Source organism: Lytechinus variegatus, chromosome 14, assembly GCF_018143015.1.
Source record: "Lytechinus variegatus isolate NC3 chromosome 14, Lvar_3.0, whole genome shotgun sequence".
Classification (NCBI taxonomy): Eukaryota; Metazoa; Echinodermata; class Echinoidea; order Temnopleuroida; family Toxopneustidae; genus Lytechinus; species Lytechinus variegatus.
The window spans coordinates 19,122,256-19,145,200 of NC_054753.1; the positions used below are offsets into that span (position 1 = coordinate 19,122,256).

Genomic DNA, 22,945 nt, shown 5'->3' on the forward strand with positions numbered 1-22,945 from the left:
TAGGTGGTTTCAAACCGCCTCGATCATAAGAATCCCGTTAAATTACAAGAACTTTTTTTATCTTTTAGGCTAAAAAATACTTATTAATTATTCCTGCATTCACACCGCCCCGAAACATACTCTTCGGGATAAATTCCAAAAGTTAGGAGCATGCGCAGTATGGTCTGATAAGCAGGCAAGGGGCGAGATTCAAAACCACTAGCTCAGCAGCCACCCACGGCGCCCTGGCCAAACTACATGCTGGGCTTAAAGTTCCCGTAAATTGCTTTTACATTGCCAAGATACCTGCGACCTTGGAAAAATCCCCTCGAAAGTTCTCGTAATTTTGCCAAGTACCTACTATGTAGTGTGCATTTTCTTTCGACGATATTATGCATAATTTGCTTTCACATTGCCAATATTACCTGGTATTTTCTGAGCGGGTAAATTTTCCAATCAGAAAATACCTGGAATTGACGAATTTCGAGGCTGTCCGAAACCACCTAATGTACATGTAACACTTGTCCAAACTCAAACTTTATTGCTATGAATCCTGACATTCAAGGATTATTATCAAATCCAAACAATAATTTAACACTGAAATAACAGGACAGTATTTTTGTAGGGACTCTGTATATTTTTTAAAGATAATTATGAGGGTAAAACCTCCACATTTTAATAACACAAACTACCATACAAAGCAGAAGCATCACATTTACAACATTACTGAGAAATTTCAACTTTTCTTCCAAAATCAAAGGGGATGACTTTTTATAATAATAATAGTAATATAGGATATTTACATTGCGCACATATCCACCTTGTTAGGTGCTCAAGGCGCTCCTATATTACCCGGCTAAGCTACATGTAGGCGTTCATAGCGCACACAGCTTCTTAAGGAATTACTTTTTACTGGTACCCATTTAACTCACCTGGGTTGAGTGCAGCACATTGTAGATCAGTTTCTTGCTGAAGGAAATTATGCCATGGCTGGGATTCGAACCCATGACCCTCTGTTTCAAAGTCCGAAGACTAATCCACTGGGCCACAACGCTCCACGTTATACACTCTTTATTTTTTCAATATTAATTCACTAGGGGTTGTTCCATGAAATGTTAATGATGGGCCCTATAATATAGTGTTCATAAAGTTTTTAATCAAGGCAAATACAGGGCTGTCATCCTGAAGAGTTATTTTATTTTTCTTCACCTTAATAGTATTTTGGTATTAATACATGTATTATTTTATCCAGCATATCAACAAAATCAAATATAAAGAGAGGATGAGAATATTCAAATTACTCAAGAGTAATTTGTATAGTCAATTTCAAAATACTGAATCAGTTTATTCAGCATTTCAGCAAAACCAATGAGAATATATAGATAGAATGAGAATTGGGAGGTTAAGTGGGTGTTTTTTTTTTTATATTATGGTTGTTATTTTGTCTTTTTTGTGTAACTACTACATGTAACTTGTGTTTATGTGATTTGTAATCACCTAATAATCATTTGTAAACTTTGTGATTTATTTTGATTTGCTATAATAAAAACAGAAATAAAAAAAAGTTATTCTTCCTAATAAATAACAGAAGAAAGAAAATATCCTGAATAATTTGTATGTTTAAGTTTCCAATGGATGAATAACAGTCTGGTGTTGAGACTAGCACCGTTTAAAGGTCATTGTTCCTGCTCACATCAGCTGGTATGCTATTCCTATGGAGAAGGGAAGCACACACGCACTACCACTGTGCATACATGCTGGGACATCGTCGTGCACTATTCTATTGCTTGATGACTAAATCCATGGAGTTATTTTCCTCACGCCTCCACAGTCAAACACATGGGGACTCCCTCACTCAATCACCTCTCCAGAAATTACTAAACTCGTGGATGTTGTAATTTCTTATTCGGTCATCGCAAGAGCCGTCTGCCTCAGTTGACGACATTCCATGGTGAATTTGACTTTCATTTTCAGCGTTGCTGTGCTCAATGGAATTCTTGATTGATTCTATAGACTCTCCTGCCAAGATTTTGTTTTTTTCCTTGCTTCAATGTACCAGTCATGCTCGAGTGTGTATTAATACAGGCAAGAGAAACAAGTATTATAAACAATAAAAGCCCTGGAGCTGGAAAGTGACGTCATTTAGATTGGGACCGACTTGGAACTGTCAGGGTTTTGTTTTTTGACTCAATTGAGGCACAAGGTGCATTTTAGACTCTTGACAGACTTGGTGATTTCACCATGCTCAAGAAACTCTCGTGCAAGAAGAGTCCTGAACATACGGGCACGATGGCTGAAGAGGGATTGTGCAACGGCGTCCAGTCCACTGCTTGTTCCATGATGCATCCAGCATACATGTAAGTGTTTCAATGATGATGCTGATGGCCATGCAGAGTCGTAAGTTGTAGAAAAGTAATAGATTTAGGCACAGCCGTAAGCTAGTATTTAATAGGCAAAATCAACCAATGAAAATTAAGATAATGGAGGAGCCAACTGAAAGTGGAAAGTCTAATTCGTAAAAATATTAGAGATAGAGGATGGAGATGAATAAGATATTGGGATGATTACATAATAAGAATGTTGAACAAAATGTGGGAATGTGAACACTTCTGAATAGGAAAGGAATGACAGGAGAAGTAGGTTGAAAGTTAAATGTAAATGGATGACAACAGGAGCATGGAGAATTTTAACAAAGCTGAACTAAATACCAAAGCTTGAACTATAAATAACTAAACTATTAAAGGAAACCAAAATGTCAAAATTACAGTCCTACGTTATCAAAGCAATGTTTTAATATTGATACATGTAGCTAGATGACAGAAGGTACAAAGCACCCATCACCTCCAAGTGTATGTCCTCTCATCTTACTTTGGTCTTTGAAGTACAGTTCAAATACATGTAGGCCAATATGATTTTGTGTAGGTTTGGTTTGTGTGAAAAATTGCCACTGTGTCAATGAGATGGTATAGGCTGTGTTCCTCGTCTTGTCACATCAGGGTCCCGTAACACAAAGATTAGCAAATGATCGTCCCTTGATTTGCAATCAATCGTAAAAAGATTGTTCTATGATCTTGCCAACCTTTGTGTTATGTGCCATGAATGAGTCATTAGGTGGTTTCAGACCGCCTCGAAGTTCGTCGGTTCCAGGTATTCTCTGATCGAGAACTTACCCCGATCAGAAAATACCAGGTATTTTGGTAATGAAAAAGCAAACTACGCGTAATCTCCCCGAAAGAAAATACCCGCTAAATAGTAGGTACTTGGCGAAGTTACGAGAACTTTCGCAGGGATTTTTCCAAGGTCGCAGGTATTTTGGCGATGTGAAAGCAAATTACGGGAACTTTTTTTAGCCCAGCGTGTCGTTTGGTGTCATTGGGCGTGGGAGCCGTGGGTGGCTGCTGGGCTAGTGATTTTGAATATCGTGCCTTGCCTGCTTATCAGACCATACTATGCGCATGCTCGTAACTTCAGGAACTTATCCCGAAGGGTATGTTTCGGGGCGGTGTGAATGCAAGAGTAAATAATGGGTATTTTTTAGCCGAAAACAGTTCCCATAATTTAATGGGGATTCTTGTGATCGAGGCGGTTTGAAACCACCTATTTACTTATTTGTTTACGCAACTTACTTGCAGAGCAGACATGCAGCCTTTGCCTAGATTTACCCTCTATCCTTTGGCAAAAAAAACAAGCTAACAAGTTAAACTGTACTTGTAGGTCTGCACTTAATTTCAGATTTTCTTGTACAATGAAAAGGAATAAAAAGAAAGGAAAAATTATTAAAAAGACAGTCCCTTTGTTCAATGATACAGATTTATGGTGGGAAAGTGGAAATGCAAGAAGTCAGGAAGTCAATAATTTTTATTTAGGCCTACATGCATTTTATTAGAGGCTGTTAAGTAGGATGCATTTAATTAATATGTTTGCTCTTACCTACTCGAGTCAGTAGCTAAACATCTTGATTAGGAATTCTACTCGGATCTGAAAACACATGCCAAATATTTTGTGCCAAGTGTGACAAAATAACTTGTTACATCCCTGAAGATATTACTGTACATTTAAAAATTACTAGAAGTCTTGCAGGGTTTTTGCAGTGTGAAGGCAAAATAAAAGAACTTTAGAATTGAGGTACCAAGAATGCATATATTCTGCTGTCAACTGTCAAGAGTCTTGTATTGGGCTAATAACTACAAGAAATGTATTTGGTTGAGGTGGCTGTGTACGCACAATTATTATAATCTGGTATTTTGAGGCTGGAACAAGTTCTCACAATTTATGGGTATCTGGTGATCGGCTGGTTTTAAAAAGCCTTCTAAAGTCAAAGCTAACTTTGGGTTGATATACATCCATGGGATATTTAAAGGTCAAGTCCACCTCAGAAAAATGTTGATTTGAATCAATAGAGAAAAATCAGACAAGCACAATGCTGAAAATTTCATCAAAATCGGATGTAAAATAAGAAAGTTATGACATTTCAAAGTTTCGTTTATTTTCAACAAAATAGTTATATGAACGAGCCAGTTACATCCAAATGAGAGAGTCGATGATGTCACTCACTCACTATTTCTTTTGTTTTTTATTGTTTGAATTATACAATATTTTAATTTTTACGAATTTGACGATTAGGACCTCCTTGCCTGAAGCACAAAATGTTAAAATAATGGAATTCCACGTGTTCAGGGAGGAATGAAACTTCATTTCACATGACAATGACGAGAAAATAACAATATTTCATATTTCATATAATAAAATACAAAAGAAATAGTGAGTGATGTCATCAACTCTTTCATTTGGATGTAACTGGCTCGTTCATATAACTATTTTGTTGAAAATAAGCAAAAATTTAAAATGCCATAACTTTCTTATTTTACATCCGATTTTGATGAAATTTTCAGTGTTATGCTTGTTGAATTTTTCTCTTTTTATTTAAATCAAGTTTTTGTTGGGGTGGACTTGTCCTTTAACGTCTACAGAATGATATATGCTGGGACGGCCTGCTTGTGTTAAACAGGGAATGCATGTAGTGGCTGAAATTCTTCCAATATTTAACTAACTGTTCACTGTAAAAGGTTAATCTGCTTGTTTTTGCAAGAGATGAGACTTTACATGTGGAGTGATTTTTGTTTACAAAGTCTCGGAATAATGAAAAGAAGTAAGGTATACTGTCAGGAAGCTAACGTACATATTGAGGGACGCGAAAGGGAGACGTCCCCGATATATTGAATCAAGGGTGTTGGGAGGAGGAGGAGGGGGGGGGAGACCTGCCAATCAGTATGTTTTAGGCGTATTTAGTAAGTTTTTGCAATCAAAATACGGCAGTACATTTTTTCTTTAAAAAAAAACAATTTTTTTAATTTTTTTTTTTACAAAATCATAATTAAGTGAGAAAAATCATCTCTATATGTCTCTATTTCATAAAACCTACACAAATGTGGTTATTAGATCAATGTAATTTCAGGTAACTTTTTTTTTCTTCAAGTATTTTGTTAAAACCAGGGTGAAGATATACACGTTTCAATGTTTTTTTATTCATCAGCAAATGCAGTGTGCATTTAAGCTTGCATGCAGCTGAGCGCCATGATGAGAGAGTGAGCCAAGCATTTTATTATGAAATGCACTTTTTTTGGGGGAAAATACATTTTTTTTTATCACAGAATACAGTTTTTCATTCCTAGAGGTAGGCAGGTCGGTCGTGGGGGGGGGGGGGTTGTCCCAGTGAGGGGCTCGCCTTCTTCTATGAAAGGGTGCATGTCACAATTTTTAGCAGCACCTACATGTATGTCAGCACACAAAACTGTTTTCAGGAGAGGAGAGAAGCCTAAAATTTTTTTTCAAGAAACTTGTCAGTGAGGGAGCAAAGCGACCAAGCAATACATGGCACTTATGCATTTGAAATTTAAGGATTTCAGGCATAATTGGTGTATTTTAGATAATAATTAAACAAAAATCAGCAAAAAGTAATCCTCCTTTTTAGGGGGTACAGGTGTGATTGCCTCTTCTAGTTCTACAGTTGCTGGGCTCAGTGTATGTACATGTATGGTTGGAACTACATGTACCCCTTATCGACCACCTAATCTTCTAAGCATCGTATCTGCGAAAAATATACATCAATTTCACCCAGTTTTCGTCTCATTTGTGCAGAAAATTGAGCAGGTCAGATTCCCATGTTTCGCTCGGCGACTCCGATTCAATCCGCGTATATATCGACGAACAACGAATACGACGATTTTGCATGTGCTCATTTGCAACCGTCTTTTGAAACCGACCACCCGCGATACCGGTACAGTAAGTTTATGGCCGATTCTTGTCGCGTTGACGAAATATTTTTACTCTTCCAAATCAGTTCTATGATGTCAACATGCTAAATGATCGTCTCACTACTTCCACTGTGAGCTCCGGCACATGATTCGACGATTGACGACGGATATTTGTTCTAAAGCCGTTTCCTATCGGATTTTTTTGGCTTTTCGGCGGTGTTTGGGTCTGGTCAATACAATTTTGATTAATTCTACTAAATTTTTACTTTTTGTTACTTCTTTTTTTCTCGTAAAATCGATTCTTACCGTTTCTATGGACACTGCACCTACTCTCCCGCGCGTATCGTTTGTAATACGCAATAATTTTAAACGCGCGCAAGGTGGTCGGTTTCAAAAGAGGTGGTCGATATGTGGTAGTCTCACCATACATGCATGTGTACAGTCAAAGAGCAAATAATATCAAGCTACATGTTTGCGGTACATTGTACAAGTATGTGTTCATTGTACTGGTATTCATAATTGTGCTGTGAAAGATGTGGGTAGCGATAAGTTCTGGTTCCATGGCGACCAGATTATTATCTCCAGTATTCATTTTGCCCTACATATAGATGTTCATGTACTATTTATGTACATTATAAAGTGCTGATTCATTGTATGCCTGTACATTGTAGCTCTGCGTGTATTATCTGTATTGTACTATTGTAGACTTGCTCACTACGTTCAGATCGAAATTTAGGTGTTCTATTCAAAACAACTGCGCTCTGCCATGAACTGGCAGGTAAAGCCATGTAGCTTATGAACTGATCATATATTGTTTGAAGTTTGAAACAAAATGCTTTAAAAATTGAATAGCAGTGTTTAATTCTCATATTTATTGCCTAAAAGTAGAACATTGTTTATTAATTATTCAATACATTTGATTAAACCCTCTTAAAACTCTTGAATTCAAGAATGTCCATAAGTTTGTATGCTGGAAAACCAAGTTGTATGAACAGTAGACCATGTGCATGTTTAATCTTGTTTTTACTGGTGTACAGTATGGGACCTAAGTACTCTTACACTTTGAGACAGACCAAAATTATGGCAGGAATAGTGAAACTGGGAATAAACTAAAATATTATCCAAAATCATGATTAAACTGTTGACTTTTGTTATACATACACACATCTGTGTGTATGTCCTGCAGGTTGCTTGCTCTTTTAACATACTTGCTCTTTTCTTCCTCGTTTACTTTTTCAGTGTTTGTATTTATTACATGTCATTTGTATTTATTTGTTACTTGAATGCAACGCCCCAAGAAAAACAGTGCTTAGTCCACTGACAGGGTTACCATGGGTAAACAAAACAAAATAAATGAATGAATAAATAAATAGACTGAGGGATGAAGCTAAAAATCATACATGGAATCATGTGCAAGGCATAACAGACACAGCTCTAATTCTAAAATGTATGATTTTTTTTAATATTTGAAATACTGAGAAATTGGGTCTCTTTTGAAAAATGATGAAGAACTATACCTGAGCCTGATCGAAAACCACCCCATTTTGATAATTGGAAGCAATCATTGTTCTCATTTTGCAATTCAAGACGATGCCTAGACGGCAGATATAGGAAGTCAACAGGCACCTATACTTGCCATGCTTTCCTGGTGATTTTTCCTTTTTTTCTCAAATGGGGGAATTTACATCTGCTCAATCAAAAATTATACCTGACATTACTAGTAGTTTAATGTGAACTCATTCAGGCCTCAAATATCAAACACCTGTTGATTATTTATGCTTTCGCACCAGCCTTAATCGGAAAAAAATGTGATAAGTTTACAATGTCTTTAATAAAGATGTTTCCACTTCCATGGAAAATAAGGGCTTTCTTTTTGCCTCATCACTATCTAAGTTAGGGAGGATGGATGCTTCACAAAGGTGTATTAAACTTGTATATTACACATTGAAGATATACATGTAAGGCTGATGACCTGAATGTTGTGTAGACCAATCAGCGATTAGACCAAATTGCTAGTATACCAAGTGAAAAATAAACCTAGGAAAATATCCGATGTTTTTTCTGATCTGGCCGGTGTTAATCAGCCCCAATTCATCAAGTCCTCCCCAATTCTAATGATGGTGCATCAATACACCTATGGTTTGTTCTGTCTCGACAGGTATTTGGATATGCCCATCCTGGTAGATTAAAAGCTCTCCCAATAATTGGTTGTTGAAAGATTCATGTCGCGCAAGCCTTTTTCCGTTCTTGGATGCATATTTCTTATTTTGCAATTTTAGAAGGATGGATATCTGAGAAGTTGACGAGTTGTTGTGTTGTCCTTAATGAAGTCTTTGATCAGAAGCAGGCTATTGTTCCACTTTAAAAAAACATCATGGCCTTCAAAAATGTTTGATTCATATATCAAACCCTTTGTGAGTATCATTCAAAATACTTTTTTATAGTACTGCACATAAACAAAAAATGTTGAATTGCGAGATTTTGTATGAAAAAGGGCACATATTATACATTAACAGTAGAGATGTCTAAAATAAAATGGACATATATTTGGAATGACTAATTTTCATTTCATGCTTGATTGGTAAGGATTCATATAGGAATATAAAAGCATGGAAATACATATGTATTTTTTATCTAATTGTGTAATGTTTATCACACTATTTTATGAAGTGAAATTGCAGGGGGGGGGGAATCAATATGTGATAGGGGGCCTATCTCATCACTCAGGGTGCTACACAAGCACTTGCCCGATTGCCTAGGGCAAGTAAAAATAAAGAGCCGGACAAGTGTTTTGAAATAAAGACCAAAACTACTTGCCTGATTTGGGTAAGCAAAATTTTCACAGTGGAATGACCGATATTAGGTTCGATATATGATATTGACCCTAATTTTTGTTTTGGCAGGTAGATCTGTTTATGTCAAAAAGAGAGAAAAACATCAATGGTTTATTAAACCGCAAAACTTTCTGTAGAAGAGGTAAAAAAGTCCAAGGATTTTTGGGGGCAATTAAAATAGATTTTTTGGCAAGTATATTTCCAACTATTTGAAATTTTACTTGCCCGACTGGGCAAGTGCTTCAAGAAAGTTATGTAGCACCCTGCATCACTGTTTAACTTCTTGCGACACTGCATGAAAACAGGAATAGGGCCTGTGCTACCAGGCACACTCTCCATGAGTCCACAGATTATATAATTTCAAGGAATACAGAACATCACCTGGGTTCGGTTTGACAACTGCAGAATGATGGGTACTTTGCCAATCCCACTATTGCCAGCTCGTCCACACATCACATGGTCCATCTTCATTTAGTCTAATGCCATTCCTTCCATCAACATTTCGTTTACAGCCGATTGGTCCAAAGACTCCAATCATTTGTAGTCACTAGTTTGTCTTTGACCATTTCGTCTTGTAACCAGTTGGTATACTACTATTTTTTTCATTTACTATTATTTTCATTTATTTCGCCCAATTAACAGTTAGTCGAATTAGACCAAAATGGTTTATGGACTACATGTAGATTATGGCTTTGGACCAGCTGGTTATTAGACGAAATGGCAAGTAGACCATTTGGAAAGTGGACGAAATGATGTCTGATGTCAGACCAAATGATAGACAAATTGGTAATTGGACAAATTGGCATTACACCAACTGGAAATAAACCGATTGATGCAGCCCAACCTTCAGGTCACATGGTCATCAGTCATGTGATGAACTAATTGCAATATTGCGTGAAAGCAATTTAAATTGTACATTTCACAACAACCGAAGTCCTTGAAGATTTTCGGTTCCATGACATTTGCTCTGGCGACAATTGCTCCGATGGAAAATCTGCACGTTAAGTCAAACGTGAAACCTAACCTCCGAAACTAAATAAACCCTAATTCTTATCTTTACATTTGAAAATCTATGGCAATCCTAACTCTAACCCTATGCACTCAGAGATGGCCAAAGCAAATATTGCATCACCAGGGCTCCATTTAATACTCGAAGTTTTGCGATGAATTGCAAATATGAAAGAACTGCACTCATTGGTTCCGGTAAGTATTTTTAACAGATCGCGAATACAACAATGATCTTAATTGGTCAGTGGTATTTAGCGATTGATTGCAAACCTTCGTGTTATGCAGCCCAGATTTTCATACCCTCACCCCCCGACATATTTCACTGTCAATCTCAATCTCCTTTCTTCATAGTTGCAGGTTTTTGATTGGGACTGACAGGTAGTCGTTTAACGAATTGATTTCTAAGGGCCTTAATTTGTTATCCCTGTACCCTCGACTCCCTTTCTTTTTATTGTTGAATAAACTTTTGCAATAAATTCAAGATAAAAGATAGATGTACATGTAGATAATTATTATGTACGGGGGGACTTCCTGGGAAATTCCTTGTCCTTGTTCTATCCACAAGGCTTGGCAACACAGACAGTGTTGTTCACATCACCTTCTTATTGTCAAATTTGTTTTGATAGATTTCCATAAAAAAGAACTGGCTGCAAAAAGAACAACAATAAATATAACCTTTGAGTGAGGGACAGAATGACATTGATGTGTGTACTTTAAGACACCGTTCTCACTACCGTCCTATTTTTGTACTGGAAACTAGTTTACTGGAAACAAGTTTAAGGTGTAATGAGAACGGTCGAAGCAGTCTAGGAAGCAATCTTCCAAACCGGTTCAGAAAACCTTGCGATTTACATGAAGTCTAAGATTGAACTGGTTTTAGTATACGGATACAACCGTTCTTCGGGAAGCGACCTTCGCACATTTTGAGTGCGCTACTCCACACACTGTAGGTAGAATCAGCACTATGGTAGAATGCCTACGCTGCGGTTTCAAATTTCGCGAAACATGTCACCCCACTGAGAGCGTTCCTGTAGCAACAAGATTGCTTTATGTGAAGTGATTTTTAAAACCACTTTTGGATCAAATAGGAACGCTAGCAAAGCGATCTACCAAACTAGTTTCCTGAACCGATTTCCAATAAACTAGTTTTAGGAAGCATAATGAGAACGGTGTCTAACTCAAGGTAATACTAAAGAGTCACATAAATTAGGTGAATCTCTTGAAAGATTTTGTTCACCATTGTTAGGCATTGAGGCATGAGGTGCCTCCTTTATCACAATAGAGGCCAGGGGTGAAGCAGAAAAAGGTTGAGTTTATGAGAAGTGCTTTAGACCCATTTTTAGTGAGAGCTCATATAGGAGCAGGATCATGGATGCATTGCTGAGGATTTCCAGGAGTGAATACACGCAGGCACAGGATGAGGAAGATCAGCAGATCATCACCCGAAGACATCTATCTACCTTGATATAACTGAGCAAGTCAGTAGCAGTTCCATTGATAGGTCCTCAAAATTCTAAAGTGCTTTTCCACGGAACATAATTCACCAAATTCATATTCTGTGATGGAATTACTGGATTGTAAAGCTTTGTGGCATCTTGTGCAATTCTTGTGTTACTCTTCTTTATTAGATGATGACCAAAAAAAAATATCTTCACGATAAAGCGCTTTGGACTTGAGAACTTGAAGAGGCAGAGTGTGTTCCCTTGGTAATCTACATATATTGTTGAATACCAGAAAATATTGTCTCAAGACATCTCCCAAAATACAGTGATAACACTTGTCTTATCGGTCTTTGATTAATTCTGTGGCTTTTGCCTCAGAATCTTCATGTCTTTTGAAATGTATATTCTATGACCGCTGAGGTCTTTACAGTTGTATTACATTTATTGCAGTCATTCAAATCAAAATTCATTTCAAATTCTAAATAGTGTTATTTGATTGTCAAGTCTATGACCTGTTTTGTCATTCAAGTTTAATAGGAATATTAAGGTGATGGCCAAGATGTGAATTGTCAGCAGACGTGTCTCCTCAGAAATTTTGGTCTATCCGAGCGAGCTTGGTGCCAGGCCCACTGATGGCACTTCAAGAATTGTATTTTTTCCATATATATGGCAGTTTACTGTAGAACTGTATTATCAGTTGATGTATTTGACTGGAAGATTATCAGGTTTTTCGAGTTCAAGACAATTTCTGTGCTTATAAAGATTGCTCTTTAAGACCTTTTGGACCTTAAGGATTTGCAATGTCTTTGGTGATACAATGTAAGTCTTGTGGTGTGTCAAAATTAAGCAAGAGGACAATGCGATGCACCATTCTAGTTGTGTTACTGTAGGTTTTTGAAGGATGGGCATTGATGCAGGGAAATTCCCTTTCAGATTGCCTGGGAGTTGGGTATTTTATCAAATACAAAGAAGATGATTTGGTTGGGTTTTTTTCGAGGTGGTACATTTCTTGCGATTGCTACGTGATTGATCTCATTGTTTCTCTCCCCCTGACTTCGCATGAGTGAGTACATAACCTCCCAAAACAGAGAAAAGGAAAATCCTCTTTTGTCTTTTTTTCTTTTATCTCTCTATCAGCTAATTTGGAATTGAGATGATTATTCTTAATAAGATTTCAAACAAGAACTGTTTCACATTACAAATAGCCAGCTCTTGCAAATTACTCAAAAAGGGTTATGTTTAATATAACATTTTTTCCCTTGGATCAGTTTTGCCAATTATGATGCTTAGTACAACTTCAGTTTTATTTGTTTTTTTATTTAATTAATTTTTTTTTTTGGGGGGGGTTTCATTTGTAGAAATGAACATCTTTCAAAATGCATACTTGACATGCTCTAAAAGATGATATGCTTTGAAGTTCAAATAAATGCACAAAGGCATTGATTGTAATGCAACTATAGGCGATCTTCCAGTTCGAACATGTATTGCATAATCTCTAAGTTTGACCTTTACTTCAGAGGTCAAACTAACCGATCTGTGGTGGGTGGTCTTTAAAAGAAATTGAGAAACAGTGTGGATAAATACTCCCATGAAAGGACCATGTTTTGTGTATGCACTTCCAAGGTTTTTGTGTGTGATTCTAGCCCGAGATACAGTGAATGTGATTAAAAACATACCCTAAAACCTTTACACATACCATTTAGTAGTTGCCATAGTGAACTATCGTAGCAACTACATCATTCATCATCGAGTCCGTTGAAACTCCAGTTCCGTTATTATATCAAAGGTTTAATATTTGATATGACTCAGCAACATTTGTATTAATGTTCTGCACATGGGTAGGACTTTGTCATTTACCTTATATGGCGTATCTTTCCCTCTCTCCTCTCTTTTTCTTTTGCAATTCTCTTTCTCTTATTGTCTCTCTTACATTGTTTCCTGCAAGTAGCTTGTCTCCTTTATTTTTTCTCAAATTATTTCCTCATTCTTTCGAGGGATCCCAACAATGCTCGTCTATTAGTACACCGTGATGTGACATGTTGAGGAAGGCACCAGTATGTAGAATCCAGGTGAAGCAATAAATGCAAGTTGGGAAATACTGCAGAGGAAGTTGAAACCGAATGCAATATTTACTGAAGTACACGTGAATTAAAAATTAACTTGGTCCATCTTGTATTTATGGTGTCTGCTTCGCTTCAGTACTTTGTTCTAGTAAAACTGTAAAAAGAGACTTCTTTCATCCAGATATATTTTATGTAGACCTGTCTATTTTCTCAGAGGACTTTATTGCTTTGAAACTGTCATCTTGTGCCTTCGGTTCTTATTCTATCAATGTTCCTTGGTAAGACAACTTTGTTATTGGCTTGTACTGGAGTTTGCGATTTCCTTCAGTATGCTTTTAAAGCAGCCAGGGGAGCAGTGATTTTCTAAGGTGGAATTGGATTTCTGGTGATGCCAATTGGGACGCGTTCCATGTGAGTAGCTCATGCTAGTTTGATTTGAAAATCATGATTCTTGATTTAGTCAGGGTAGCCACTCCAGCTCTTATGAACTGGGGACCACAAAACTTAGAAATGATCGTTGAACATTTTTTTAAGATTGATTCAATTGATTACAATGTACAATCAATTGTAAAAATCAAGCGCACAATCAATCGCTTTCCTTTGTGTTTAATACGGACCCAGTTCTCTATTTATGGGCCCTGCATTAAACAATGTTATTGCCCTTCTTCATTGTACATGTACGTTAAGCATCTGACAAGAGCAGAAGGTCTCATCTTTAAATCTTCGGTATGCAGGTCCATGGTATGACTCAGTTGGGGTATCGAACCCATGACCTTCCATTCATGAGGCAGGCACTCTACCACTGATCCATTTGTCCAGTTAATGTTCCCATCAATGTCTGGGTTTTACAAAATGTGTTGTGAAGCAAGTCAACTATTGTAAAGTGCTCCATGCTCCTTGCTTTTAGTAGTACACATTTTGTATCTAAGTGCTGAAAATGTTTCATTATGAAATCGTCTTTATTGGAGAAAATAATCTTTTACAAGTTTCCATGGAATATTTTATGAGGATATTTGACCCCAAAAAAATACTCGTATATTGGACCTTAAAAGTGTTCTGTCTTGGCAGGACATTGTGCAATCTTTCCTAATATTAATTCTGTCTTCTCTGGCATTTAGTTCTTTAACAAATTCTTATCTTTTTCTAATTACAATGTGCCTTGAGCAGCCTGCAAAGTATGGGCTTGTTTGCTAACATTTCAATGACCCAGTATTTGCATTCCATTGTAGTTCATCATCATGTTTCTTTATACTTTGCAAGGAGTAACTACAAATAGTTATGATGTGGTGATATGCATCTGTAGCCATATTTCAATACTCTGCTTTTTTGTTGAGTCATTTCTGGCAGTTGTGAACAAATTAGATTTTGATACCAAGAGCAAGGAACTTCCCCTTGCCAAGAGTCAAGAAATATCATTTTCAGTCTGATCCATAGGCCAGTAAAAATTACCAATTTGTCTACTGCCAACTAGTCCACTCACCACATGGTCTACTTTCATTTAGTCTAATGCCATTCCGTCAATCAACATTTCATCTATTCAACCATTTGGTCCAATAAACATTTGGTCCAATTAACGCTTCGTCTAATCACCATTTCATCTATGACCATCTCGTCTCATAACCAGCTGGTCTAATATCCATTCCATTTTCATTCATTTTGCACAATTTAACACTTAGTCCAATTAGACCAAATGGTGTATAGACTAAATGGCTATTGGCCCAACTGGTTATTAGACAAAATGGTGAGTGGACGAAATGGCAATGAGACCATGTAGATAGTGGACAAACTGGTGGTAGACCAAATGATAGAAGACGAGTTGGCAATGGGACGAATTGGAAATAAACCCACAGGCCTGCATGCATTCTTACCTCAAGACCACTATCATTAAAGTCAGCATCAAGCTAACCACTCATGGTGATCAATATTATACCCACTTACTTATTTCTATAAATATTTTTTTTCAGTAAATGCCATTTGGAAAATTTCAAAATCAGTACTTGTGAATAAGAATTTTTTCAATCGTATGAGATGAAACGTGTATGCATTGTAAATTAAAACATATCTCTCTCACCCTGGGCATATTTTTGTCATTTGATCTTTGCCTTTCCATTATTGAATTTGATTCTCTCATCCCTGCATCCATTTATTTTATTGAAAAGGGGGTTAGGCATCAAAGTTTGGTTTATTTTCCTAAATGTCTAGTCTGACTATTCATCCGTAGGCAGATTTGCTTTGGTTGAGTGAATGTAAAGTAAAATTCTATTTGAGTTGTTCACTCTCTTGTTGCATTCCAAATCTGTTAATGGTTTAGTCCACTCTGCTCTGACATTCATGGGATTTTGAGCGATATTTCTGTAGGGACACAGTACAACCCATCTGCAGTAGAGATCTGCAAAGTGTTTTTATTTCTGTTCTCGTCCGAATTGGGATGTTTTATTGTTGCTGTATTATCATGATCTACAAATCAATGCTGCAAGCATGGACTATTTAGGCCGATGCTGCAAGTGAGTTGGAACTCTGGACTGTAATATTGCAGGGAGTTACAAATGCAGGAAACATGCTTCAGTGTAAATTGGATAAAAATAAGTTGTGGACCAAATTTGAAAAGGATAGCACAACGGAATAATTTTCCTGATATCGCATCGCAATTTGCTCTACATTTTTGAAAGACCTTGAGCTATGCATAAAGTCTTTTGTGTAGTATATTTTTACATAGGACTGTACATTACTTTAGTTGAGAGCTTTTCTCTTATGACCAAAAAATGCTATTCAAATTTGTAAAGCAAAATTATTCTCTGTATTGGGTCAAGTGGATGTAACTTATAAAAACTGGAAGTGGGTTGAATCTGACTTTGTGAAATTATATATGAAACTGTGCAGAATATAACGTTTTTATGTTTATCACCACGGAAGTAACAATACGGGGTGAAAATTTCGAGTTTGCATATGGTCTTTTGTTCTTAATGGAATGTTTTGGGTGCGAACTCCTTGGCTGTTAAATCTCACATCCTGCAAGGAAAACAAAGATTGAAGATTATCTTGTTTTGATGGAAATGACAATTTTTTTGTGCTTCTTCCTGATAGGTCATTAATCTAAAAAGGTACTGCAATTATCTGTATAAAGGAATAGGATGGAAGATTGTCTCTTGTTAATCTCTCTATTTTGTCACATCGTGACCCATGTTTTTAATGGAGAAAGAATGACAAAGCAGTTTCATTTTGTTCGCTAAGATTTGACTTTTACATACTTTTTCAAATGAATCATTTATTTGCATTGACAAACGTTGCCCTTGGCCCTGTTGACTTCGATTAATCCTCTCTTCATTTACTTTGTGTGTTCAGGGACATCAATAATATTGCCAGCAAAGTTTTGGTCTACCAGCAAAATGTGATGGTTTTAAAAAATACCATTGCTGATCCAATATGCGTAATAAAAAGTAGGCAACAATAGAAATCAGCTGCATTTCAAGTAATAGGAAACATTACATGTTTTGATTCACGAACTCGGGTCTGTATATTGTATGTGTATCTTTATCTCTTCATGTCCAAACTTGATTACTCGTGCTTCTTATAATTCTGATTTTATTAAGTTTTATGGATCTTTTCAAAAGGAATGTGACTGATCAGATAATCAACTATTTATAATCTTGCTTGACTTGGTATAAATGACAGAGGTTTGATATTGGCAACTTCGTGAAGACTTACATGGATGACACAAGCTTGTGAAGACTTCAGAGAAAATGCATATCCTCAGCGATGAGGAAACAATGCTTCATTTTGCACTGACTACCGTGTGTGATTTAATGATAAACTTGACCAAAATGCTGGGAACTCTTTGATTGCCTGATCTGTGTGGTGGATACAATCGTTAAATTGGCAACCATGCTGAAGATAGACACGCTGTACCCGTTGCAGGATGACAGCGACTGCATGCTCCTTTCAAGGAGCCCGAGGCGCATCTCCGTGCCCCAAGAGTCTCCGACCAGCTCTCCGCCGGGACTGTGTAGCGACGATTACTGGTATGTTTATTATTGAATTACAGGCAGACTTCACACTCGAGCTTTAGTGCAACAGTATGTATTGCTGGCTGATTAAAAAAAAAAGCTTAGAGTATTTGTGGCATTAGTGGGATTAAAGTTCTCTAGGGGATTTAATCTTTCAAGGTTATGGTAAAAAAGGATTGAACTAACCCACAGAAAGCTTCATAAAGGTATACATGTAAAAGCAGGATTCCATTGAAAAATTAAACTCATTAATCTGTGGATTCCTCTTGTTGCATTAGACTAATTTCCCTGTCACAATTTGCCTGTCTAAAGGCAAATGAGAATGGCCCTTGATGAAGTTTCTTGTAAACTTAAGAATTTAAAACCTTAGAGGGAACAGATAGTCTCAAACCCCTGAAAGTGTTCACCAATATCTAATTTACATATGGTAGGGGGGTCCTAAAGCTACGCACCTCTCATTGTGCATAAAATTTCGATGGCAAAATGCGCACTCTTGTGTGTAGAAGTTGACTGCAGTATGACGAATGATTTCTATTCAGTTTTTCTACAGAGGCTGCATTAAATCATTCAAAGCTTAGGAAACCTGCAACTGTTTGGAATTTTAGAGTTATATTCACTTTAATTTCATATTTTCCTATTTTAGAAATTGAGGCACAGGAAATTCTATTTCTTTGCGTGATAATCGAGTGCATAGATTTAGGACCCCTTCTACATCGGTTAGCGAAATCAAGAGATGTTCAGGAAATACTGCAGGATGTTTGTTTCACTGAGTTTTGTGATATTGTGGCAATCGAATTGATCATAGAAAATTTTTTAATGTTTCAAAAAATTTCGCAATCGGTTACGAACAGCCAATCATGGCTTTTGTAAAAGATTGCTTGACAGTGGAAACGAGCTATAGCGATACTCAAAATCAAGGATTTATGGAATCCATTGTTAGATGGTAAAGTTCGAATCTATAGGAAGATTCATAATAACACGAATTGTTTACAATCGGGCAGATATATGTGTTTGGAGATTCCCTTGTCGAACTTTTCTTTGACCTAGTTTTATAGAAAAACTTAGAAGCTGAATCTTATATCAATAGCAACAATTGCTCTCATCCCTCAAGGATATGTATTGTTTGTTGAAAGAAACTATTGAAGCTGTTTTGCATGCTATGGGTCAGTAGCTAGGGAGAGAATCCTCTTTATTGTGAAGGTCAATATTAAAGAGGCTGTTCTCACTACGTTCCTAAAACTAGTTTACTGGAAACTAGTTTAATGGGTGGTGAGAACGGTCAAAGCGGTCTTGGAAGCGATCTTCCAAACCAGTTTGGAAAACCACCTCGCGATGTAGTTTTCAAGATCGCTTTGCCTCGTTAAAACTGGTTTTAGCATACGTGAGGACACAACCGTTCTTTGGGAAGCGATCTTCGCACATTTTGAGAGCGCTACTCCACACGACAGGTGTAGAATGCCTATGCTGTGGTTTCGAATTTCGCGTGAAACGTGTCGCCCCACTGAGAGCGTTTCCATAGCAACAAGAGCACTTTATGTGAAGTGATTTTTGAAAACCTCTTTCGTGTGATCAAGTGGGCTAACGAAGCGATCTTCCAAAGTGGTTTCCTGAATCGGCTTCCAGTAAACTAGTTTTAGAAAGCGAAATGAGAACGGCCTCTAAGTCCTCCCCTAATAGTTATATAGTTGAATGAGAAAAATCAAGCAAGCGTAAAACTGAAAATTTCATCAGAACCTCATGTATGGAGATTTAGTTTCACAAATCAGTTATGATAATGTGATGTCTCACACACACACACTAAAGCAATATTGACTGGCCTCGGGGCGATACGACATATATCGCCCAAACTAGATTTATATCGCCCGAGTCGTAGACGAGGGTGATATCAATTTAGTGAGGGCGATATATGTCCTTTCGCCCCCAGGCCAGTCAATATTGCTATTATTAACCAAATCAGACATCTAGAGCCAAATCGTTAAAATTTAGATATTGTAAATTTTTAGAATGAGAATCTAGTTTCTCATGCTGAGCAGACTGGGCTTCTGAACTTTACCATTGTGACGTAATTGAAATGACGCGTCCCTGGCCTAGGGACGCAGTATCCAGCGTTGTCTCAACTTCATTACCATTATGACGTATAGCACTGCGCGGTTCAAGGACGCGTACAAAACGCGTAGAATACCCGGATGTTAGAGCTGCCTTTTATTGCCCGCCACATTTCCACGCATTTTCTCATTGACTTTCTTGAGCGGGCAATAAATTGGGCCCGTGGATAAACAATTAGAATTTTATTGACTGGCCATTCGATCCCAGTGTTAAGCAGGCAACAATGTTTCAAAGTTGCCCTGCTCAGATGTCTGATACGGTTAATAATATCATTTATTTCTTATGATTTTTTTTATTTGATGACGGAGCTTTCCATTGATTGTGTCAATCCTGTTTTTCAAAATTTATTGTATTTGAATTCCAATATATTTTTTCCTTTTCAATTCTCCTCAAATGTGAAAATTTATTTAAAATCAAAGTTTTTTAATGTGGTAGGCCAAGGTTATTTCATAATTTGTTTTTTTTTTAAATATCAATTATTTGTAATGCAGTTATCCTTTAGAAACTATTGAAGGAATATGAATTCATCCTTTTAAGCAGTATAATAATTGATATATTTCTTTATTTCATTATACCACTTTTCCATTAGACCATTTGCATTTTTCTTTTTTGTTAACCTGATGTTAAGAGGGGAGCTTGTCATAAAACAAGTCTTTTGATTTTCACCGACAATTGTTAAAAGCTACTGCAAATCCTTGCATCTAATTGGCTTAGTCAATTAGTGAAAAATCACACAAAGCTTTCCATGAAACCCTCTCCAGATAATCATACAGTAGATTGTACAGCGGTTATAAAGACAAATGATGAGTTATTAATCAGTGACGGTTAATGTATCATTCATTGTCAATGCACATTGTGGTATGAAGATTAATGACATGGGACGTTTGATCGCGGAGAACTCATTTCATGTGCTGTACTTGATGAGGTTTGCTTTTTACTCGAGATGTGATGATGTTCATAAAGGCCACTGCACAACTTATGACTGTTCGCGATCCAATTTTGGAACAAATCGCATTTTGCTCATTTTCTGAAAATGTCAATGGAACGAATCATTTTATAAGAGGTTAAAATTGAAAGAATACTAACCATTTTGAAAGATTACAAGCCTTAGTTTTAGAGTAAAGGCCAAATTAGTTTCAAATCCTAACCAATCGTACGACTGCTATGACGTCATTACGACTAGATATTAAATTCGCTTTTATTCTAAGAAGGATTATAGCATAGTCACAGATTTGAACATAGGTATTCGTACGATGATTTAGAACATTACACAGTAAGATATTCCAAGTCTCAAGATTAGCATCAAATTCTGCTACATTCTAAAATCAGGTCGCAGACCAATCGTAAGGTGTGCGGTTGCCTTAAGAGATGCTGGATAAAGGAGAGATACGCTATAGATTTCTTTTGATTTGAAATAAATCTAGATCAGCTGTGGTTGTGACCAGCTTTTCACTGGATTTTTATTTAAATCTTAGGGATTTGAAATGTAATCATCTAGGAGTTAAAGTCATATTTTTAGAATTCAAGTCCAGGATTCAAACTCTATTAATTTCATGATTTACGTTTACATGAAAATGGGGATGTCTCCATGTTTTGAACTGATAGCCTAGTTCAAAAGGCATGCAGATTTTGGCTGGAAAAATCAGTATGGCATGCCCATATGCATTTTAAAATATTTTTATAGAAATAGGAGGGTTCGAATGAAAAAAAAAAGAAAATGTTCAACTTCATATTGTAATTAAATAGTGGTCAGGTATTAGCTTAGCTTGAACATGTAATAATTTGAATAGTGCCATCTGTCCAGATAAAGTGTATACCAAGGTGCGCTATTATCATTACCCCGGCTTTATGTATACAGTAGTTTTGAGCTGCCATTTCTAGGACTCGATGCATTCAAGGAATTAATCCTGTGAGGTACCCATGCACCTCATCTGGTTTAGGGTGCAGCACAGTGTGGATAAATTCATATTACTGCTGAAGGGAAACATGACATGGCTGGTATTTCAAACCAGGGGCGGTATTCTGAACATTGTCTTTTCTCCATATTTTATCTTATCTCAGAGATATGACAAAATCGGTATTCTGGTGGATGTCATAACTTTGTCACAAAAATTGTCATAAATTTTGTCTCTTCTCTTTAGCGCGCACCAAAAATATGCGGCTTTAAATGCGCGTAATCGTTTTATACAAGCAAAAGATATGACAAAAGTTATGACAGGGGGGTAGCAGTCATAAATTTTGTCATATCTTTTAGTACCAAATATCCCGATACCCTGCCGACTGAATGTCAAGCAAATAATTATATTTTTTAGATTAGATTGTGGTATTAGTTTCACTCATCTTCCATGACAATTTTCAAAATTATTTTTTCATGCTACAATTAGTTAGGCCCTACATATTTATTCCTCCTTTTTTTCTCTGTTTTCCTTACTTTCTACTTCTCCTCTAAAATTCTTCACAGCTCCCTGTCTCTCTTTGTAATTAAGCGCATCAATATACGCGTAGTTGCGCGATGCCAGCAACTGTTTTGGGGATACGCCCTACCTGCCACGGGGCTTTCCTATTGGCTAGAAGGGCTCCAACTGGGAACTAACGATGATTTTGATTGGTTCGCTTCCGAAAAGATGGGTGTATGAGTTTGTTGATGGTTCTGTATTCTGCAGGTATCGCTGGGGCATCAGCATTAGATGTGAACATACTATTTAAAAGTCCGACTTCACTCAGAATGGGATAAGCTTTGAAAAAAATAGGAATCAAATGTACTTCTCTAATAGTAACATTACTAATTAAAAAAATGCATGTACCTATACAGTGTATATTCTGTGAGGTAAATATTTTACCTTTATATATAGTTGCTTATAAAACTCAAAATTATCTCATTTTCATAGGGTTTAGTATATACCTAGCCACCCTTTACCTGTGCACCTCAGTATTCAGCCAATCATTTCATTTTTTTCTCTTTCCAACCCGTACCCTGTAGGAAATCAGAACATAATGGTAATCTTATTAGTGCATCCCCATGTACTTCGTCCTTTTTCTAACACTCGTAAAGGAATGGATATTTTGATTGAACTTTTGATATTTTAGGCAATATCGAATCGACCACTTCAAAATTACACTTGAAACTGGTTGACAGTACTCTGCCTTCATGAGCAGAGAAGTACAAGTCACCTCTCCCCACCACCAGGGCCAAGTTTCATGGTAGTGATTTTCACTGACAAATTCGCTCTGAGCCAATCAGAGGCAAGGATTTCT

General features: G+C 36.8%; 1 protein-coding gene across 4 annotated transcripts in view; it reads left to right on the forward strand.

Annotated features, from left to right (window-relative positions):
* Nucleotides 1-1,686: 1,686 nt before the first annotated feature.
* The window catches only part of LOC121427327 (NAD kinase-like), a 41,047-nt gene continuing 19,788 nt past the window's right edge, over nucleotides 1,687-22,945 (forward strand). The window contains exon 1 of one of the 4 annotated variants that reach the window (XM_041623667.1): nucleotides 1,687-2,336. In XM_041623667.1, the coding sequence (XP_041479601.1) occupies nucleotides 2,221-2,336 (116 nt within the window). In that variant the 5' untranslated portion in view covers nucleotides 1,687-2,220. Of the gene's footprint in view, nucleotides 2,337-11,432; nucleotides 11,554-13,953; nucleotides 13,992-17,140; nucleotides 17,600-22,945 lie in introns of those variants that run through there. The other 3 variants (XM_041623669.1, XM_041623668.1, XM_041623666.1) reach the window with 3 other exon arrangements.